At 33.1% G+C, this 23,641-nt stretch overlaps 1 protein-coding gene across 1 annotated transcript in view; it reads left to right on the top strand.

Annotated features, from left to right (window-relative positions):
• LOC150091476 (uncharacterized) overlaps positions 1-23,641 on the top strand; it is a 274,324-nt gene that overhangs the window by 234,950 nt on the left and 15,733 nt on the right. Inside the window, exons 18-20 of the mRNA XM_090368574.1 lie at positions 1,090-1,305; positions 13,778-14,095; positions 17,009-17,087. Coding sequence (XP_090224700.1) covers positions 1,090-1,305; positions 13,778-14,095; positions 17,009-17,087 — 613 coding nt within the window. The remainder of the gene's footprint in view (positions 1-1,089; positions 1,306-13,777; positions 14,096-17,008; positions 17,088-23,641) is intronic.

Raw genomic sequence — 23,641 nt, 5'->3', positions numbered from 1 at the left:
CTCTTCTGTTATCTCAAAGACCTTCATATTATTCACTTGAGTCAGTTTTTTTCCTTTCTTTTCTTACGTCTATATCAAGTGTGCATCTTACCATTCTGTGATCACTTCCAACATTTACCTTGTTCAGGACGGTAACATCATTCACGATATATCTTCTGTTAAGGAGGATGAAGTCGATTTCATTAGTTGTTAATCTATTTGGACTCTTCCATGTCCACCCTTTTCTTGAAAAAAGTGTTCATTACTGACATTCCTCAAGATTCTGCAAATTCCAAATTCCCAAATTCTCAAAGCATGTACTGGTAAACAATCCATAATATAAAATGTGTATGTTGTCAGTGAAATTTAATTACAAGGTAAATTCTTAATTTAAAAAATCTGTTTTCTCATGCTTTCTGAAAGTTATTGGTTGTATATTGGCCGTATATTAATAGCTGTGTTAATAAAGGCAAACTCAGTGCATTTCATCCAGACGTTAATTAAAAATTTAAATTAACATAAGGGTTGGAGAGATATTTATATATCTAACCATTATATAAATATTAGATTATGTATAATATTAGGTAATATTTTGGCTAAAAGAGAATTTTCTTATATTCGATCTAGAACTATCCTTCCTTAATTTAAGTATATGTGCTTTCTAGTTTGTGCCATGTGCAAAAGAAAAAGGATATACCATTATTTAATTTGCTCTAGCTCTTCACAGTCTTACATACTTCATTTAAGTCTCCATGTGGACAAAAAGCAGTTTTGCTGGACATTTTCTGGCAGATCCACATCCTAGAAGTGGCATTCCATACACAAGATGTGGCCAAACCAGGGCTTTATTTCATTGTTCCTGCAAGCAAAGTTTGTGTATATTATGGAGAAAGCCCCAGTGCTGCCCAAGCAGTCTGTCCACATTCTTAGAGCACTTCATATCCAATTACACAATTACTCCTAATCTTCTTCATTGTCAGCTACTTTAAGTATGTTGCTTCCCAACTAATAAGCTAATCTAAATTATAATATTGGAAAACCATGCATTTTCCAATATTGTACTTTATTACCCAGCTGTTTATTTTTTTTTTAAAGATTTTCTTATTTTAGCAACAAGAAGAGTTAAAAAAAGAAATGCAAATCCTAGAAAATGAAAGAGTACATGGTTTAGAAGTACATCTAAAAAAAGAAAAGGATGAAGCTGTGAACAGCATCCAGAAAAAATTATCAGAACTATATCTCATTCAGCTGCAGAAGTTAAAAGAGGAGTTTATCTTGCAGCTACAGCAGAATAAAGCATCTATTACTAAAAATTGTCTAGAAAAGGTGGGATTTCATTTCCAATTTGATTTTATTATTTTACTTTACGTTAATTAATAAACAAATTGATCTCATAAACAAAGTTTGTTTCTTTATAAATATTAAAGCACATTTAAAGAAATTTTTAAATGTTTAAATTGTTTTGTAGGATTACTATTTTACCATAGTTGGATTTTCAGATGTTGCAAATATAGATTCTGTATATATTACATAGATATGATATTTTTGAGCACAAACATCTGCACTTTGGTGATTCCAGATGAGGTTGCAATCAGGGTAGGTATGTAGATATTTATAATTTGGTGTTTAAACCAGTTTAATATTGTACACTGTATTTATTTTTTTAGGATTTATTATTTATGAGAAACTAATGATGATATAATAAGTCTTACCATTATTCAAACTTACGTTACTAACAGCATATCTGCAATTGAGGTAAATTCTTTGTGAGGATTGGCTGCATTTTTTTACTCTTGTAAATAATATAATTTTATAGAATATAGGATTTCTTTCACAGTAAAACCACACACCTACGACCTTGAATTAGCTTGTCTTGCTAATTTAATTCAAGTTGTTGTTAAGCATGTCTTTTGCTTTGTTCCCATTATAAATTTATACTTACCACACTTTCATACATAAGAAAAAAATATAATATATAGAAACAAGTTGTGTAATATATACAAGTTATCACTTAGGGCTATACTAGACAAGCATTTAAAGTGTGGCATTGGAAACGGCTTCAAACGCCCGGGTTTACAGGAAGCAGAGGAAAAAGGCATGCACACTAGACCGGTGCTTTCAACGCCATGTTGGATGAACGTTAGCTGGTGTTCAGCGCCTGCTGATGTTGTCTGAGGCATTGAAAGTGCCAGCGATTGAGTGTTTGTATTGCCTGGGGAGATATTCTCCCTGTGCTTGGAAGTAGTTGGCTTTCATCATTCATTAGTTTGCTTGTTGTTATTTGGAGAAGATGATGTTTGACACCAAGAAATATATTTGTGAGGTGGAAAGGAGGCCTGCCCTGTATAATACAGAATTAAAGGATTATGCCAGCAAAGAAATAATGGTGAAGTGTTGCATTGAAAATGGTAGAAATGTTTCTGAACTATTTTAGTACTGTTTCATTAGTTAACGACATAAAAGTTGGTTCACTTGTATAGACAATTTATTGTTAGATTCCTCTGGTTATTTGCGTACGGAACCACGAATGCATGTAATTTAAGTTAATAAAGAACCTTATTATTATTAAGTAAGATTAAATCAGTAATTAGAAAACTGCTGAAGAATATCCACTGCAGGAGTTGAACTAATGTCGGCATTAACAAAAAAAGAATCATGTGCAGTCTGTGTTCTTCCAAAACGGATTTGGAACCTTTTGTTTCAAACATAACTTCTGTCCTGATATAATTTTATAATCTGTCTCTCTCTCTCTCTCTCTCTCACTCACACACACACACACACACACGTTTTTTTTTTTATTAAAGTATAGTGAAAGCAATGAAAGGTAGCAGTTAAGCTGCAACATACAGTGTTGTTATGAGCGTGAGAGGGAGAAAAAAAAATTCACACAACTATTTCTTGGCATAAGAAACATAACCAAAAGACTTCCAATGAATTGTTTTTCAAAAACAATTCAAAGACATTAAATGTTACATACATCTTGCAACTGAGAATAGAATAGAATGGGTGATTCGCTGGTGGTATCCAATGATACATTAGAAACGCCCTTTCTAGTTTGACAAGATCTGACGTTAGAAACAGCTACTTGTAGTTAGCTGTTTTGGAGGCATTTAAAACACCAGCTGACGCCGCCATTTTAAGCGCTTGTCTAGTATAGCCCTTAGAAAAATAAATGTGTAAAGTTATACTGTAACACATATACTATTTTCTCTGTAGGTAATTGGAGGCAAACTACTAAACCACTGCTTTTGGTTTAACAGGATTACTTTCTGGGAGTAATATTAAGAGTAGTTGAAAATAATATATGCACACATATTTGAAGAACAATATGTCAAATTACTGAAATATATAATAAGGGGTATTCGGGATTACAAATAAATGCTAAAAGAAGAGCATCGGTATAACAGGAAGAAATTATTTAATACAAATTACAGTGCTAGTAATCATAAATCCAAGGTCTGCCAAGCTTCAGCATGATGCATTTCTTTATAGTCTAGGTTATAAATAAAGCCCATAAAGGATAATATTAATGTCATAATAAAATCATAATAATAAAAGATATTAAATTAATTTTAGAGGAGCTTGAGGAGGCTTGTACAAGCTTAAAAGTTAATTGTTTTTGAAAAAGTATAGTAATTATTTGAAATGAAAGCAGTTTAGTAGCATAGAGTTTAGAATTTGTTTTTTAATTCTGCTTATTTGGTGATTATAATTCTGCAATTGTACCATCATAAAAACACCAAAGGGCTAAACTGACAAACTACAATTTTTTTGTTGCATAAAACTTGAGAAAGTTTTATGTGACTTCAAAAAAACTTGATATACTCCAGCATTTCTCAAGAAGTTAGAAGATGGAAAGATAACTTGCCAACCACCACTACAAGTATTTAACAGTCAGGGGAAGCAACTTGCCCACCAGTCAGAAAAGTAGAAGACAGATCACAAGCTTGGGGGCTTTCTTAGATGGCCCTTATGCTTATCTTTAACAGATTAATTTCAAATGTAAAGAACAAGAATGTGCATTTTGTATTTGCAAACTTTTCTATGGAAATTGTTCAAATAGGAATGACTTTAGCCAAGAGAACTCTGTGGATTAACATTAATGGAATGTATATTTGTGATCACGTATGGAATGGAATGTTACTGCATAAGATTTCTAGCTATTGTTGTGACAAAAAAAGTAAAAAAATCAAAAAGCCATAATTAGCAATTTTAACTAATTAGTAATAAAAATTATACCTTGATGTAGTTAGTGCAGAGAGGAGAAACAAAATTATTGAGGGGAACAGAAGGATATTCTTACCAAGAAAGACATCAGTTGCAAATTGCAACATCTGGAAATAAGCAACTGGAAAGAGATCTGATTGAGGTGTTCCAACAAGGTTTTGAATGGACTGAATAAGCTAAATGTTGACAGCATCCATATTCTTTCTCAGACAATGCATTGATAGCATTGTTATGTAGAGAAGCATTGATAGCATCCTTACTCCTCCTCAGACAACACATAAGGGGGGCACAAATTTTAGTTAAGGAAGGATGATTGCAAGATAGATGTGCAGAAATTTTCCTTTAGCCAGAGGGTAGTTGATTGTTGGAAAAACTTCCATCTGGTGTTATGGAAGTGGGAAATTAAACTGTTACAGTTTCTGGAAATCTATACAAATAAGTGTTTAAATGAATTTAAGGAAGAATTTAGACAGTGTATTAGAGAGGAGGGGACAGGTTGTGGAAAGGTTTTTAATTTCTATTTATTTATTTATTTGTGGCTGATGCAGCATAACCTTGCTTCCTTGAACATTTGCCGATACTAATAATTTATATTTTAAATCAAAAGCGAATACAGTGAATGCCACTTATTGTGATGACTTCAGGACTCAGCTTAATTGATAATAATAACTGAAGAAACAAGAATGTGGCTGCTCAGCATTGTTTATTGATGCAAAGTGGAAATGTGTACATATAAAGGTGTATGTGGATAGAAAGAAAACATTAAAATCAAACAATAAAAAATACTTTTTTAACTATTTTTCACTATTTCTTCAAGAAATAGTCAAAAAAATATATATATTATAGTCATCAATAAAAATTAAACTGTCACAATTTCTGGAAATCTATACAAATAAGTGTTTCTGGGAATCTATACAAACCATTAAAAACAAATAAAGAAAATATTAAAATCATGAAAATATTAAAATTAAAAAGGGTTAATGACTCTACTGTAAAACAGTGATTGGTAGGAGTATAGATAATAGTACTTTCTTTCTCAGAATAAAAACATTGAAACCATGCAATCTGTAAGAAGAAATGTGCCGGAGTTTAAGAACAAATCAGATGTTACCTACTCACTTCCACTGCATGTACAGAAATTGTCTTGTTTCTGCACATGCAGAAACAAGACAATAAGGCAAAAAAAAGTGATAACAGAAACCAAAGCACTGATTACGGCAAACATTTTTTTTCTATGTCTGATTGGACTTCATAAAAAATGATAACATTACATGAACAATAACATTAACCATAATCACAATAAGCTGCATTCACTGTATATATGGGTGCCTCCGTAGCCAGGTGGGCAGGAGCAGCAAACGCTTTTTGATTAGACTGGGATTTGAGCCCGTGGCCACCAAATACGGAGGATGCGGAAAGGTCAGGGAATGACCACCGCATATCCCCAGAGCAATATGGCATTAGTTGCTATGCTCCTTAAAAACCAAATAACAAACAAACAAACTGTATATATGAAAGCAAGAATAACATATAATGTGACATAATCATAATCAACATCATAATCCATTAGCATTTGTAAAGGCACAATGCAAAAAAGCAAGCTTATATAGCATCAGCCAAAAAAAGCCACTTTAATAATTTGTCTAGTTCCTCCTTAAATTTATTCAAACTAACCACCCACTGGCTGAAGGAAAATTTCCTCGCATCTGTATTGCAACCATTCAGTTCTTCAGTTTAAATTTATGCCCACTTATGTGTTATCTGAGCAAGAAGAAGAATGTTATCAGCATTTACAACTAATACTATCTAAAGTCAAGTTTTATACTTATGGTACTATCATATCATAAGTGTAAAACACTTACATTTTGAGGTCACTATTGAAAATATAGGAAAACTTAATTTATAATTAATAAAACATGCATATTATCATTAAATATTATTAGGTAATTGTGAGTGTTTCCATAACAACTTGTTATAGTAATTGTTTCACAAATTGTTTCAACACAACTTCAAAGCACCTTGCATATATTCTAGCAACAGAACTGCAAGCTTACATGCTATTGTCATAATTTCATAACAAACACCCATTTTGGATTGGTGCAATAAAAAGAACACAAAGTGAAGGGACTCAAAAATGGTTTAATTTTTATTCAAAACGATCATCACGTGATTGAATGCACTTATTACACTGTTCTAAAAGTTTCTGAAAAGAGTCAGTGAAGGCATCCAAAGAGATCATGTTCAGTTTGGTGGTTAAGTTTCCCTTTATGTCTTTAGCATCCTGAAATCTCTTTGAAGGAAGTTTTCACCTTGGGGAGGGGGAAGAGGAAGAAGTCTGTTGGTGCTAGATGGGAGAGTAGGGTGGATAGGTAATCTGTGGAATGCTGTGTTGATTTTCATAACAAGTGTGAAATGAGCAGGGGCATTGTCATGCAACAAGAACCAGCTGCCTGTCTCTCAAAATTACAGCCTCACCCGAGAAATGCACTTCAGTATTCTTTCAACTACCTGTAGATAGAATGCACTATTAACTTTCATCCATTTGGATACAAATTCCTTGTGAATCACACCCTGTTTGTTGAAAATCATGATCAGCTTCGTCTTGATCCTGGACTTCTGTAAATGAAATTTTTTGGGCCTTGGAAGTCCACTGCATGCTCTGATGCTTTGTTGGTTGTACTGGAACACCCAACACACACATCTCTGGTGACATGTCTTGACAAGTCTGGATGACGTCTTCGCTTGATGACACTCTTCGTTGCTTCTGCTCATCTCTGAGGCTGTGTGGCACAAATTTTGCACAGACTTTCCTTTTTCTTAAATCTTCATGCAAAATTTGACAAATCATCTCCTTATTCATATCCAACTCATCAGCTATCATTCTGAGGGCCAAACAACAATCTCTTGCCACAATTTCCTAAACTTTTGCAACTCTATCCTCATTTTGAGGAGGTTGACATACACCCACTTCTTGGGTCATCACAAACATCCTCGCATCCATCTTTGAGCCGCTTATATTTTTCAAACACACTGGTACAACTTAACGTTTCATCACCATAAACAGCTTTTAACATTTCATACATTTCTGTTGAAATGTATGAAATGTTAAATTTTCCTTTCAGTTTAAAGCAAAATTTGATTTTTATTTATTGCTCCATTGAAAAAGCTTGACATGGAACACTAACAAACTTGTTGTTACTTTCAGCCGCCTACTGGACATTCTCTCTACCACTATCTGTTGGAGGAAATGGGAACTAAAACATACCGCCTCAGTGTATAGTAAACCCTCGATTTAACGGACCCCAATATAACGGATTTCAGATTTAACAGACTGGACAAATAATAATACAGTAATGTACATATTAATCTCGACCATATTATTTTTTTTTAGGTTATACAAAACTTCAGTGTTATTATTAATTAAAAATTAATAATAATTACCTATTTCCATTACTGAAATCAAATTCAAGAAATTGTTTTTTATTCTTTCTGAAAATGTGTAAAATAGCTGTTTCCCAGATTATAGATAACAGATAAGAGCAGGCGGTGACTTGCGAGCTGAACGTGACTCAGGACACTAAACTGCAGGCCTACTAACTCACTTTGTTTCAGTCTCAGTCTGCCTCAAACTGTCATGTGGTCAGGTTGTATACAGAGTATTTCTGCATTGTGACTATTTATTAAATAATTTTGCAATCCTTACAATTTAAAATGGCATCAAGTGATAGAGGAGTTAAAAGAAAGCGTGTGAACACAGAAATTAGAGCTAATTGAGAAATTAGAACAAGGCATCTCAGTAGCACATTTGTGAAATTTACGGCGTAAAAAAACAAACTGTTTCTGATATCTGTAAATCAAAGGCCAAATTGCAACATTTTTCTTTAAAATACAGTGTTAATAGTTCTTTTTTACATTAAGAACAATAAAAAAATGCCCCACCAGGTTACATTCGATTTAATGGACTTTTGGCATTAATGGATACCCCTCCCCTATTAGTCCGTTAAATCAAGAGTTTACTGTACAGTCAGTCCTCGTGTAACACATGTTTACACTACACGAATTTGATCGTACACGATTTATAAATAGGGGGAACAATATCTTATATAACACGAACCAAATTTGCTTATGCACGATTCCCTTTGTGTTTACAAGAAATGGCAGTCAAATGCAGAATCACCCCAACCGAACGCAACATGATAGGAATGAAGAGAAGATTCTGAAAATGTATTTATGTTTTTTATATCAGTGAAGGGGAAACATTTCACCATAATAACGTAAAAACAAACATGATTCCAGCAATCGGTATAATCGCAAATGCAATTAGATCGAGTTTTACTACCAGTTTATAACAGATTCCACTAGCAGAAATACAACTGGAAATTGTTTTTATTGTTTTATGGTAGTAACCCCTAGAAATGTGCTTTAGTAAAATGTGAGGTGCTAATAGTGTATCTCTGCCTTTACGGTGTTGTTTATTCAGTTGCTACACGCACACAGCTTTGTTTATGTCTATCAAGCGTGCCTCCTCATTTTGTAATTGTGCTTTATTCCCTAAAAATGCGTTAAATCTAAAAATAAAAGTGGTTATAATACGTAGTGCATACAGATCATGGATGACCTTACAGAAGCAAGTGAAAAGAATTGATAAACTGGATAAATAAGGAATATCAGTATAGGTCGGAAGAAAGGGACTTACCGTTACTTTGTAAGACTGACCAAAAGAACACTATAGCGGGGTGCCGGTATATTTATGTGGAGGAACGCTAGCGGCTCCTAGCGTTAGGTGTGGGGGGGAAAAAAAAAATTTTTTTTATGGTGTTTGTACAGATAGGAATGATATGAAATAAGGTAAAATTAAATATGTTTACAATATATACATGTTTAATACACTGTATTAGGCCAATTGGTGGTTACAAGTTTTCTAGACTGTAAGACACCACAGAGGCCTAGTGTATTGTATATACACTATATACATACTTGGTGTGTATGGGTTTAGTTCTTAATTAAAGATTATGCTGTTTAATTTAATGTCCCATAGTTTTTTATGCTTTAAGATGTTAAGGGCTTTACTGAAGTAAATATAGACATAGAACACATGAACATAGATGTACAATATATACATAACTTACTTTTCAGCAGCACTAAACACAGTATACTGTGTTTGTGTACTGAAGTATACAGTATACTGAACTTGTGCAGTACACTGCACAAGTTCATACAGTTATTCAACTTCCAGTCCAAACACCTCTTTCATATAATAGACTATATCTGTAAATTCAATCTAAAAAACCCACACAATATAACTGATACAAAAGAATCCATCATAATCTTAAATTTCCATAACTAAATAATGGATAACATCAACATCAATAAATATATAAATCATCATAATGACCTGCTTCCTAACAATAGCCAATGCAACATAAAAGTTAGATATAAATATAAGAAACCCTTTGGAATATTAGCCTGCAACTACAAATCCATAGCAACTAATTTAATATCCTAAAATACAGACACTAACTGCATATGCAAACAACATAACATACAACAATATATTGATCCAGACCATGGGCACATCATCACGGGAAATTTAAACATCGTTGCAGACCCAACACTCGGACATATACTAGCACAAGGATTCAAATTCAGACCATGTACCAAAATAAATCTAACTGCATTCAATAAACAGCTATATCAAGACCTGATAAACTACTGCTTTCGACTAGCATATAAACATAGTACACCTATAGAGGCATACCACATGTGGATTAGCTATACCTTCAACCTATTAAAACATAAATATGCATCACTAAGTTCAAATATATATAGCCAGTACAAAACCAACTACTATAACTTAGCTAAACTAAAACAAAAACTACTAGATATACACAAAGACTTTATCATTACACCTGTGGATAAAGCATCAAACAATTATGCCTTTATTTGCAAAACTTTTTATGCACACACCTTGATAACTGAACTTAACTCCAGCAACACATACAAACCAATATCCAGTACCTGCAATATTATTACAAAGAAACTCATAGCTTTCAACAAAAAATTAAAACTGAACATTAACAATTACAACTTACCATATACATATTTCATTCCAAAATTCCACAAAAAACCCATAGGATTCAGATTTATAACGTCCTGCAAAAATAGCTATGTACACAAACCGGGCAAAACACTGGAACAGCTACTGCAACCACTATTAAACATCATACAAAATAGCAGAATCATAGGCAACAACCTACCAGTATTAAATTTCTTACAGAATAATAATGTTACCAATATACAAACCCTTGACTTCCACATCTTATTTATCAGCATTAACCAAACCAAACTAAAAACTGTACTCAAAGATATTTATGTAAATGTAGAGAGAATATAACCTGCAATACCAATTACTGGAACAACCTACTGAACCTGTGTATATCCAATAACTTTGTATACGACGGTAAAACAGTATATCAGCAAACTAACGGAACACCCATGGGAAGTCCTGCTTCATGCATTATAGATAACCTTTATCTATACTGGTCTGAAAACTCATTTCCACAGAACCTTAACTTCTACAGATATATAGATGATCCCATAGTTATTAACTGCCCTAATTTCATCACAGATTATGGACACCTATACCCCAATGAACTCATACTAGAAAAAACAAACAACAACAATACTACAGCCCATTTCCTAGATCTAGATATTACATTAATAAACAACAAAGCTGCCATCAACCTATACAACAAACGTGACGCCTTCAACTTTAATATAGTCAACCTCACACAGTGGAACTCCAATATTTCTAGAGGAGTATATGCTAACGTTATACTAACCCAAAACATCAGAATAGCTACCATTTGCAGCAACAAGGAAACAACTATCGATAACATCCAGATACTATACCATAAACTAATTAACAACCATTTTCCTAAACCATATCTTCGCTACCACTTCAGTAAAGCCCTTAACATCTTAAAGCATAAAAAACTATGGGACATTAAATTAAACAGCATAATCTTTAATTAATAACTAAACCCATACACGCCAAGTATGTATATAGTGTATATACAATACACTAGGCCTCTGTGGTGTCTTACAGTCTAGAAAACTTGTACCCACCAATTGGCCTAATACAGTGTATTAAACATGTATATATTGTAAACATATTTAATTTTACCTTATTTCATATCATTCCTATCTATACAAACACCATAATTTTTTTTTTTTTATATCCCCACACCTAACGCTAGGAGCCGCTAGTATTCCTCCACTTAAATATACCGGCACCCCGCCATATTGTTCTTTTGGTCAGTCTTACAAAGTAATGGTAAGTCCCTTTCTTCCGACCTATACTGATATTCCTTATTTGTCCAGTTTTGCAATTCTTTTCACTTGCTTCTGTAAGGTCATCCATGATCTGTATGCACTACGTATTATAACCACTTTTATTGGCACATCCTTTATAATCTTATTAATGCAAAATTCATATCTAAATTTACCTTCACAGCACGTGGCAACTACACGTGCACAATAGCATACAGATCATGTCGGAAACAGAAGCAAGAACATTGCTGTCTTTTTCATAATTTTGGTGGATGACCTCTAATGATGACACTGAAATTGTGAGAGACACCGCAATGTTATTCCATCTTAGTCGCTTTTTCACTGCTTATTTTAATCTCCAGTCAATTTCTTCCTCATTTTCATTCCATATATCACTCCCAGTGTATACCGTATTTTCATTAGACTTAAACCAATTAAATCTAATCTACGCGTTCTACTTACAATATTATATATATATACACATTATGGCTGTAGGGTACGTTTTACTAATGCAGTGTCCCTGATCCATAAGCTATATTACTATTATTATCTTTTTTCGTACAGGCACTCCCCCCTATATTAATTATCCTTCATCAAGGCCAAAAATCACAAGGAAGAAGTATTATATCCAGGTATATTCCCTTTTGACTTTAACAAAAGTGATATATGTGTGTGTGTATATATATATATAAAAACGGGAATGCTATAGCCATTGAAAAAAAAAAAAAAAAAAAAAAATGCATGTTATTTCATAGGATTGAAAATACAGTTGGGAAAAACTGTCCTTAATAAAGCAGCCTAAAAGAAAAACAAGTAACAAGAAGATAGAGATTATCTTTATTTTAAAGAGCATGATAAGTGGGAGTGTTACAATGGGAGTTTACTGTATATATATATATATATATATATATCTGATAATTAAAATAAATATGATATTTAAAATAAAAACATCAGCCAGCAGTACGGTGAAAATGATAGCTTCATATTCATATTTATTTATTTTTATTACTTTTGCCTAACTTTTACATCACATTATATATATATATATATATATATATATATATATATAGTAACGAATAATGGTACTAAGAAGCTAATTAAGAAGCCATTGAAAAAAAAAAAAAAAAAAAATGCATGTTATTTCATAGGATTGAAAATACAGTTGGGAAAAACTGTCCTTAATAAAGCAGCCTAAAAGAAAAACAAGTACCCCCTATATTAATTAGCTTCTTAGTACCATTATTTGTTACTATATATATATATACAGTAAGCTCCCATTGTAACACTCCCACTTATCATGCTCTTTAAAATAAAGATAATCTCTATCTTCTTGTTACTTGTTTTTCTTTTAGGCTGCTTTATTAAGGACAGTTTTTCCCAACTGTATTTTCAATCCTATGAAATAACATGCATTTTTTTTTTTTTTTTCAATGGCTATAGCATTCCCGTTTTTATATATATATATATATATATATATATATACACACACATATATCACTTTTGTTAAAGTCAAAAGGGAATATACCTGGATATAATACTTCTTCCTTGTGATTTTTGGCCTTGATGAAGGATAATAAATTTGGCCTTGAAGGATAATAAAAACTAAATTTTAAGAATCATTAATCATCTAGTTTTCTTTTCTTCATACAGATCATTTCCCATGCATTTATTTCATATTTAACTCAAATCTTTGAAGGTAGATAGGCTGTCCTTTATAACTCAGTGTCTGCTGTTCATTGTTGCATTTGCATGCACTTGTTAGCTTTTTGAAATTCAACATTCATCCACTTTCTGTACTGTACAGTAATTAGTATCTTATTATGTGCATATGTTCAAATATGGTATCAGTAAATTTCATTAGTGAAAGTATTATTATTATATTAATACTACATTTATCATGCTTATACAATAATACTCAAGGCATATTTAGTTAAATTTAATAAAATATTTAAAAATTTTCATTCTTTTTAAACAAAATAAAAGGTTGAAAGTGCTGAAAAAAAGCAAAGCATAATACATTTAATGCACTGGTTTTCAACTTAATTTAAACTTCATAAATACTGCAAAAAAAAAAAAAAGGCTAAAAAATCAATTTATTTACAAAAATATTGATATAAATGAAAAATAACTTCCAAAATTTGGTGGGGGGGGGGGGATCCTGCTTATAATGCTTTTTGAGCAGAAGTTTATACTGGTATATTTATATAAATGTGTTATGAAATTTCTTGATTCTTTTCAGGAAGAGGACAAAGGCTTAACGAAGGACACTTCACATTGTAAAAAGACCCTAGAAATTGAGAAAAATAAATTAACAGAAGAAAGAGATAATTTGTTGCATAAGTTGAAGTCCATGTGTGATGCAGAAATAAAATTAAGGGAAAAGTTACAAAAATATCAGAATCAGTTACAAACAGAAAAGCAGCAACACCAAGAAGCTCTTCAAAAACTTAAAAAAGATCATCACTCTGTAGTGAAAAGATTGCAAAATAAGGAAGCTGTATTACAAAATCAGCTTAAATGCTGGACATCTAAAATTGTTATCCATGCCTATTCACAGGTAAATATTTTTCTCTGGTATATTTTTAATATTTCTAGATTTCAAGAGAGTTACTTATTTAAAAATAAAATAAAAATCTCTTTTTGAACACATTCATGTTATCTGAATGCAAAATACAAAACCTAAGGGTAGTTGGGAGCTGTTCTATTGTTTTGCAGCTGCTGAACAGAAATTTCTATCTCCCATCCATCTGATATCTGATGTGAGATTGAAATTATGTGAAATCCCAATTTAAAGTTTAGTAAAACCTCAATGTAATGGACTATATTGGTGTGTGACTTTAACACTAAATCTGATTGCCCATTATATATGCCCATGAGCACTATGAAATAAAATAATAAAAAAAAAAAAATTTTAAAAAACGTTAACTGTTGCTGGACTTTACTGCACTTACCAGTTGTGTGGAGTAGAAGAGCTAAGAATTTTGTCACATAGTATCAGTGGAAAGATTGAAGCTTATTTAAAGTTGAGCTAAAGCTCAACTTTAAAAAGCTAAAATTGAAGAAATTTCCTTCATTCAGCTCCAAAAATTAATGAAATTCAATCAAATGCTATATAAATGGGTATTACTGCATCTAAAATGAAATAGTCAAGAAACTTTTTTCTTTTCTTTTTTTTTATTCTGATTTGATCTTTGACAGTTTTACTCTAATGTCTGGCAAGCAAATCAAAATAAGAACAACTTAATATTTATAAGTATTTATGCACAATATTTTCATATTTTTCAAAATTCCATGAAGAAATTCATTCCCTAGATCTGGAAAACACTCCCCAGAGCTCACATACACATTTGGAAAATTCACCCATAAAAGAATTAAATAATGCCTTCCTCAAAAAGAGAAATCTGCCATTTATTTAAAAGATGAGACCTGTTTCAGAAATTACATTCTAATCACATAGCCTATAATGACAGCTGCATGATAAAACAGTGCAAATGAAGTTGTTTAGTGTGAGCTGTGCAGAAGGTGAGGTGGAACATCTTTCTCAACATCAACTGCATTATTAAACATGTGCAGTGAACTTCTTGAAGCACAATTTCTGTGGGATATATAGCAATATTATGCTGGTGCAGAATAAAACAATGCAATTTACATAATGAGGTGCGGCTAAGTTCCCAGACTAGTGCATTAAAAAGAATGCAAAGTGAAGCAGCTCAAAAATTGTTTTATTTTTATTCAATCAATTTTAATCACCACCTGGTTGAATGCACTTAATACACTATTCTAAAAGTTTCTGAAAGAGTCAGTGAAAGCATCTAAAGAGATGATGTTCAGATTGGTGGTTACATTTTTCTCTATGTCCTCAACACCCTGAAATCTCTTTCCTCTGTGGGCGGTTTTCACCTTGGGAAAGAGGAAGAAGTGCACTAATGCTAGATTGGGAGAGTAGGGTGGATGGTGGATTTGTACAGTGGCATGTTTTTTTTTGGAAATGTCTTCACAACAAATACAATATGGGTAGGTGTATTTTCATACAACAAGAACCAGCTGTCTTTCTCTCAAAATTATAGCCTCACCCAAAAAATGTGCTTCAATAGTCTTTCAATGGGTTCTTCTCTGTGTTGTACTGAAACACCCAATGCTCATCTCCAATGACAATACATTCGAGAAAATTAGGATTGCTTGGACAAGTTTGAATGAAGTCTTCACATGATGACACTCTTCATTGCTTCTACTCATCTGTGAGGCACAAAATTTGCACAGACTGAATCTTTTCTCCTAATCTTCATGCAGAATTTGTTGAATTGTCTCCTTATTCATATATCTCATCCGTATCATCCTGAGGGGTCAAACAATGACCTCTTGTCACAATTTCCTGAACTTTTGCAGCTCTATCTTCATTTAAGAGGATGACAGGTGCCCACTTCTTGGGTCATTGCAAACATCCTCACATCTGTCTTTGAACCAATTATTCTTTTAAAACACACTGGTACGACTTAACATTTCATACATTTCTGTTGCATATTTTCCTAGTTTAAAGCAAAAACTCATTGAACATGACTACAACAGCACCATTCAGAGTACTTTATTGCCGCACCTCATATATATAGAAAAATAACTATGCAATAAGGTGTCTGCATAGGTAAAATTTTCTAGTGAATCTCTATGTTTACGATTTATATATACTCATATTTATATATAACTGTAATAAAATAGTAATTTATATTGCAGAAGGAAAATTACATTAAATTACATTTTAAAAAAATAAACATTGTTTTACAAATATTGAAATCAACATAGAACGTATTGAGCATCATAGCTCTGCTCTGGTTTATATTATCAAATTATTATTTACATGTTGATTCCTTTGTGTATTTGACAAAACATTAATATGTGCACCTGTGTAAGTATTTCTGTGCTCTTAACAGTTATTTGAAGGTGGAAAATGGGACTGTTAGTTTTTGTTATGTTTATATTTTATGATTGTAATATTTTCATTTCGGTTTCAACAGAACTAATAAGTTTTGTTTCATTGAAAATAACATGTACACCTTACAAGCTTATATGTTTGTTGGTCAGACCATATATGTGCATCCCTTTGACTAAGACTACTAATGCAAAGTAACAAAGTTTGGCTTGAAATATTTAATATAGTTAAGGCTATATGGCCTTAAAAGTTAATTTAGATCATTGATGACTATCTTGACAGTTGAAAGTCTGCTGGCCACCAAACATAAAAGGACAATATAGTTCTTGGTTTACTGAATTTTAGCAAGTTCGTTTTCTTCCTTGTTTGTGTTCTGATAATGAAATAAATAAAAATAAACCAGAAATTGTTGTAATTCTAAACTTTTTTTACTTGTACTATTACTGATTAAAAAAATGAAAGCATATTTTGAATGAAAATGCAACTTAAATTTTTTACATTTATGTTTTTTCACCATTTTGTTTTATGAGACTTTTTATTTCATAGACAGAAGAACCCATCATTACCAAAGAGAAGATGAATTCTGTAATCAGCGAATATCAAGAATGTATACATAATATAACAAGTAAGTGTAATTTACAACATCTATTGTATTTCAATAAAGTTTTTGATAGTGTTGCACATGGAAGACTACTGTACAAATTGGAGCAGTGTGGCATTAAGGACAAGTTGCTACAATGGATAAAAGAATGGTTGAGTGGGAGAAGACAGAGTGGCAATCAATGGATACTGCGCTATGTGGACTAATGTTATTAGTGGTTTCCCTCAGGATTCGGTGTTGGGCCCATTGTTGTTTTATATATTTATTAATGATGTTGATTTAGGTATATCAAGCTTAATGTCAAAGTTTGCAGATGATACAAAGGTTGGCAGTGTTGTTAATAACAGTAATGACAGTATGCTGCTGCAACAGGATCTGGAAAAGTTGGGTAGATGGGCTGAGAAGTGGCAACTGAAGTTTAACATTGACAAATGCAAAGTACTGCATATGGGTAGCAGTAATCCCAGAGAAATGTACCAACTGGGTGGTGTTACACTCAGGTAGTGGAGAATGAAAGACACCTGGGAGTAATTGTGCAGTCAGATATGAAGTTTTCTGAGCAGTGCAGACAGGCTGCCAGAGTAGTTCATGGGGTCTTGTCAATGATATACAGGAATTTTGTGAGAGCAGGGATAAGGAGGTGATTATCCCCTTGTATAAAGCAGTGGTCAGGCCACACCTTGAGTACTGCGTACAGGTCTGGAAGCCTCATTTTAAGAAGGATGTAGAGTTGCTAGAACGAGTAAAAAGAATGGCAACAAGATTGGTGAGAGGAACGAAGGGGTCCTCTTATGAAGAAAGGCTTAATTTCTGTAAATTGCAGCTTCTGGAGACTAGGCACCTGCAAGGCGATCTGATTTGAGGTATATAAGGCCTTGAACGGATCGAGCAGGCTCAACGCTGATGGGATTCTTTCTCTTGCTCAGATTACAAACCTGAGGGGGCATAGATTCAAACTGAGGAAAGACAATTGTAGAATAGATGTATGGAAGTTTGCCTTTAGCCAGCGGGTAGTTGATTGCTGGAACAGACTTCCATCTGTTGTTGTGGAAGTTGATAGCTTAAATAAATTCAAGGCAGAACTAGACAAACATTTGGAATGAATGGATCAGTGAAATAGGAAGGTTTTTTTTATTATTATTTTCTGATGCTGTATAAGCTTGCTTTCTTGCATCATGTGCCTCTACTAATGCTAATGCCAATTTTCTTATGCAATTTGTGTCTTAAAACTACCAGGGCTGACTACATATATAGGAATATTATGAGCCACTGGCATTTGTATTCTTTAAAGTAGTCTCATCCCACCCAGCCTACACTAATATACCATTGCCAGAATTTTCTGAAGGTTATCAAACAAGCCCTAGAAAAGACTGTTTAGAATACCTAATCATTTGCTCTGTTAAAACAGTTTGAATATTTATATAGCGATGACTTTAACTGAGCACCAGCAATGTTAATTTTTGTTCATTTGATTTAAAATTATTCATTCAGTTATACTAATATCATTAAATATGATTAGTAGTTACTAACTACTAGTGGGCATAATCTAGAGCAGTGGTTCCCAAACTACTGAGATGTACGGATCCCCTTCAAAAATTAAAAAAAGTTCGCGGACCCCTATATATATTATATAACATAAAACTTTGTTAACATACAAACATAAAACTTTTAATTTTCTTTTCAGAAAACCCAGTGTTCATACACACACACACACACACACACACACACACACACACACACACACACACACACACACACACACACACACACACACACACACACACACACACACACACAGAGGAACATATGCATGTGTATATATATATATAGTAAAGAATAATCGTATTAAGAAGCTAATTAATATGGGGGTGAAATGTGCCTGTACGAAAAGAAGATAACATAGCTTATGGATCGGGGACACTGCATTAGCAAAACATACACTAGAGCCATAATGTGTATATATATATAAAATATATTGTAAGTAGAAAGTGTGAAGAAGATTTTGATTTAAACCTAATGAATATATGGTATACACTGTGAGCGATATATGGCATGAAAAAGAAGAATAGACTGGAAATTAAAATAAAGATAACAAATGAAAAGGCGACCAAAATGAGATAACATTGCAGTGTCTTTCACAATCTCAGTGTCATCATCAGAGGTCATCCACCGAAATTATGAAAAAGACAGCAATGTTCTTGATTCTGTTTCCAACATGTTCTGTATTCTGTGGTGTACGTGAGTGGTTGCCACGTGTTGAGAAAGAAATTTTAAATTTTTTAAAATTTTGTGGTAAGAGTCTAATAGATTGTGCCAATAAAAGTGGTTATGTTACATGGTGCATACAGATCATGGATGACCTTATAGAAGCAAGTGAAAAGAATTGAAAAAATTTTGAAAAAACTGAAAACTAAAGTAATGAATATCGGTATAGGCAGGAAGAAAGGGACTTATTGTTACTATGTAAAACTGACCAAATGACCAAGATGGCGGCATGCCGGTATATTTATGTGTGGGTACGCTAGTGGCTCCTAGCATTAGATGTGGGGAAAAAATATATATATATAATATATATTGAAAATTATGGTATGGTGTCTGTATAGATTGAAATGAAATAAGTGGTGATGAGCTCAGTTAAATACATTATGTCCAAACTGCCCAGGATAGTTGAGAAATATAATAGCTTACAAAGTAGCAGTAAAAAGCAGCTAAACTTTGTTAAGGCGAAAAATAGATTGGGTAAAGTAAGAAGGTAGTGTCCCGCATATTGAGTTCGGTAGACTAATAGCTCACAGTACATAAGAAGTAGTGGCTAGTAAAGCAGAAAAATGAATGAAGTAGAGATAAGTAGTTGGGCTCGGGTAATTCGGGGTTGCAAACCCGTTCCTATAGTTAGGACCCTGAACGAAGGTCTGCGAGTGAGTGCATCATGTATTTAAGGTCAGTTGTGTGAAAAATATGGTAGGTATATAATGAAATGAAAGTTAAAATAAAATATAATTAAATTATATACATGTTTAATACACTGTGTTAGGCCAATTGGTGGGTACAAGTTTTCTAGGCTGTAAGACACCACAGAGGCCTAGTGTATTGTATATACACTATTTACATACTTGGTGTGTATGGGTTTTTCTTATTAATTAATGATTATGCTGTTTATTTTAATGTCCCATAGTTTTTTATGCTTCACGATGTTAAGGGCTTTACAGGTAGGAAAATGGTTGTTTATTAGTTTTTTGTATAGCATCTTGATGTTATCGATAGTTATTTCCTTATTGCTGCAAATGGTTGCTATTCTGATGCTTTGTGCTAGTATAACGTTAGCATGTACTCCTCTAGAAATATTGGAATGCCACTGTGTGAGGTTGACTATATTAAAATTTAATGCATCACGTTTGTTGTACAGGTTGATGGTAGCTTTGTTGTTTATTAATGTAATTTCAAGATCTAGGAAATAGGTTGTAGTATCGTTGTTGTTTGTTTTTTCTAGTTTGAGTTCATTGGGGTATAAGTGTCCATAATCCTTGATGAAATTAGGGCAGTTAATAACTATGAGGTCATCTATATATCTCTAGAGGTTAAGGTCCTGTGGAAATGAGTTTTCAGACCAATATAGATATAGGTTAGCTATTATGCATGAAGCAGGACTTCCCATGGGTGTTCCATTAGTTTGTTGATATACTGTTTTGCCGTTGTATACAAAGTTATTGGAGATACATAAGTTCAATAGGTTGTTCCAGTAATTGATATTGCAGGTTATATTCTCTCTATATTTTGCATATATATCTTTGAGTACTGTTTTTAGTTTGGTTTGGTTAATACTTGTAAATAAGCTGCGGAAGTCAAAAGTTTGTATACTTGTAACATTATTATTCTGTAATGATTTTAATACTGGTAGGTTGTTGCCTATGATTCTATTTTGTATGATGTTTAACAGTGGTTGCAGTAACTGTTCAAGTGTTTTGCCTGGTTTGTGTACATAACTATTCTTGCAGGACGTTATAAAGTATTATAAAAGTATTTTACCACATGCTTCACGTTGTGAAGCATGTGGTAAAATACTGATTTATTTTTCTGCGAGAAATGTTTTATAGCTGCTAGTGATACAGTGGTGCATTGTTGCATGAAAGACCCACAGAAAACCATCCCACACCTTAGGGTGGCAATGAAAAACATGGTATACATAGATGTTTCAAAAATGTTATAACTGGTCCTGTTCAAAAAGTTGCTAGTGAAACTGATATTTCTTATGGGACATGTAAGTTAATTTTAACTTCTTGGTTTATTTTTTAACTTGCAGGGAATTTTTCATTATGAATTTGTTCTGCTTGGTCAAATTGAACCAGGAATACTACAAAACATTTCTGTGGTGATTATGTGATGGTCTTTGGCAAAAATGACGGGAAAAGTGGGCTTCAGGGAATTGGTGCTTTTGTCATGATAACACCCCTGCACACTAAGCACTTTCCAATCAAGAATTTCTTGTGAAGGACTCCATCACTGTGGCCCCTATACACCATACTCACTGGATTTAGTTCCCCGTGATCCCCCCCACCTGAAATCCCCTTTGAAGGTCACAGACTAACGGCCGAGAAAATTATTCAGAACACAGGAACTATTAGCAATTCTGAAACAAGCCTATTGGGAATGCTTGCAGAAATGTTGGAATTGACATATACAGTATGGAGACTACATCAAAGGAGAGCCATTCGAATGGCCAGAAGCTTCTTCATTTTCCAAATATTAGTTCACTCCCCAAACTTTTTGATCAGACCTTATATTGAGAAAAACAAATCATTGTCACCCTTACATTGAGCAAAACACGAACTGTTGAAAAATTTGCATTGACAAATAAAGAGGTAAGGAAGGTAAAGAAATTGCTGATATTAATAATGCCAACAACCAAAATTTTGACATATTAGTGGAAACACTAACACTTTGAAATGCTGATGTGGCCAAAACATCAAAGTATTGAAATGCTATGTAGTAAAACCACCAGCTAAGTTAGAATGCCAACCAGATTAAAATTCCAATCATTTGTAACAGGCTAACATGTAAAGCAGTTGCATCAATATTATGCAGTCTACATATAAACACTGCAGCCAAATCCCCCCCCCACACACACACTAACACCATATTGAAAGTTGCTGTAGGTCACATGAGTGATAAATATGATGAAACATTATGTAGACAGATGAAGCAGAAAAGCAAATACAGTACAAATGTGTTATCATGATGGATTGGGACTTGTCGGTGGATTGCTTGCACCCACCCTATGATCCATAATGGTGTATTTCTGATATGCAGTTTGTGCTCACTGAATTACAGCACTGAATTACATTTGGAATTACATGCCAACTTGAATAAATTTGCCAGATAAAGCCTACAGGAAAGAAGTCTTAGAAGCTTGCTTGTATTATAGAAGTTGATATGAGCAATGTCATATTCTCCTCTGTACCATATGCTAAGCCCTCGTGTGCATGTGCATACTATTTTCACATGCCAGAAACAAAATTTAGTGAACCTGCCTGTTGATATATTATCATATATGGATAGCATCTGCAGTGCATTAGACATTAAATATTGGATAGTACTTTGCCTTCACCTGATGAATGCCAGATGTGACCCACACTAAAAGACCTTTCTGTTATTATTCCACCTGGTGACAAAATTTGTTTGGTTTGAGGTGAAGTTTCAGCACATCCATGCCTCTGTAAACCAGAGCTCGTGCATGTGAATGCCATTCATATATATATATATTGTAAATTAACCTTATTAATGTAGTATTGTAAATATATAAATACTTGTATTATGTGAGGAATCGTTATAGCATATTACATTCTTTTACTTTTATAACTTGTATACATAATTAATTATTTAATTCTAATTGTGAGCTTCTGGTTGTGATTGGCAAATTTGCCATGACTCTTACTCGCACACACCTGCTTTACTGCATTGGTAACAGCATGGAAATATATGCTTAATTAAATAATAAGGATAACTGTGCTGATAATAAACTTTATGCATGTATGATTGCCACCTCTTTAGATTTATAACAATGGCGTAATTTTTTGACCCACTCTCCTGCTTATCTAACAGTTTTTCTCCATCTTTTTCACAAAAAAAAAAAAAAAAAAAAACACCAACAACAACAGTGGAACTGTTTATGATTTTGCTATTAAATTCAGAATTTTAATTTCATTGTTTATCTGTAATTAATTAACTCTCACGTGTGCTAGGCTGGATTGCATAAATTATGTTGAACACAAAAAACGCTCTGTTACAAACCCCAGATTATAAGTTAGGTATGCTGTTATAACATTAAACAGTTTTTGTGTGCAAAGCTAAATTTGATTTAACAATGTGTCCTTCATTAAGCTGCTGAAGAAACCTATGTAGTGTGTAAGGTGACATACACACAAGGTTTTCTCTCTGCTATAAAATCTAGGAAAGGTTGCTTAAAACCGAAAAAACACATTTGCTCTGTGTTGATGTGATTTTTCAGTTTCAAGTGGTAGGAAATACAGTATAATCAGACATCTCCCAATAAATACGAATAAGATCATTAGGGTCATTCC

Source organism: Mastigoproctus giganteus, chromosome 1 (assembly GCF_048544385.1).
Source record: "Mastigoproctus giganteus isolate SK-2022 chromosome 1, ASM4854438v1, whole genome shotgun sequence".
Lineage (NCBI taxonomy): Eukaryota > Metazoa > Arthropoda > Arachnida > Uropygi > Thelyphonidae > Mastigoproctus > Mastigoproctus giganteus.
Note: the sequence above shows the minus strand (reverse complement) of the source record. Positions and strands in the feature narration are given on the sequence as shown.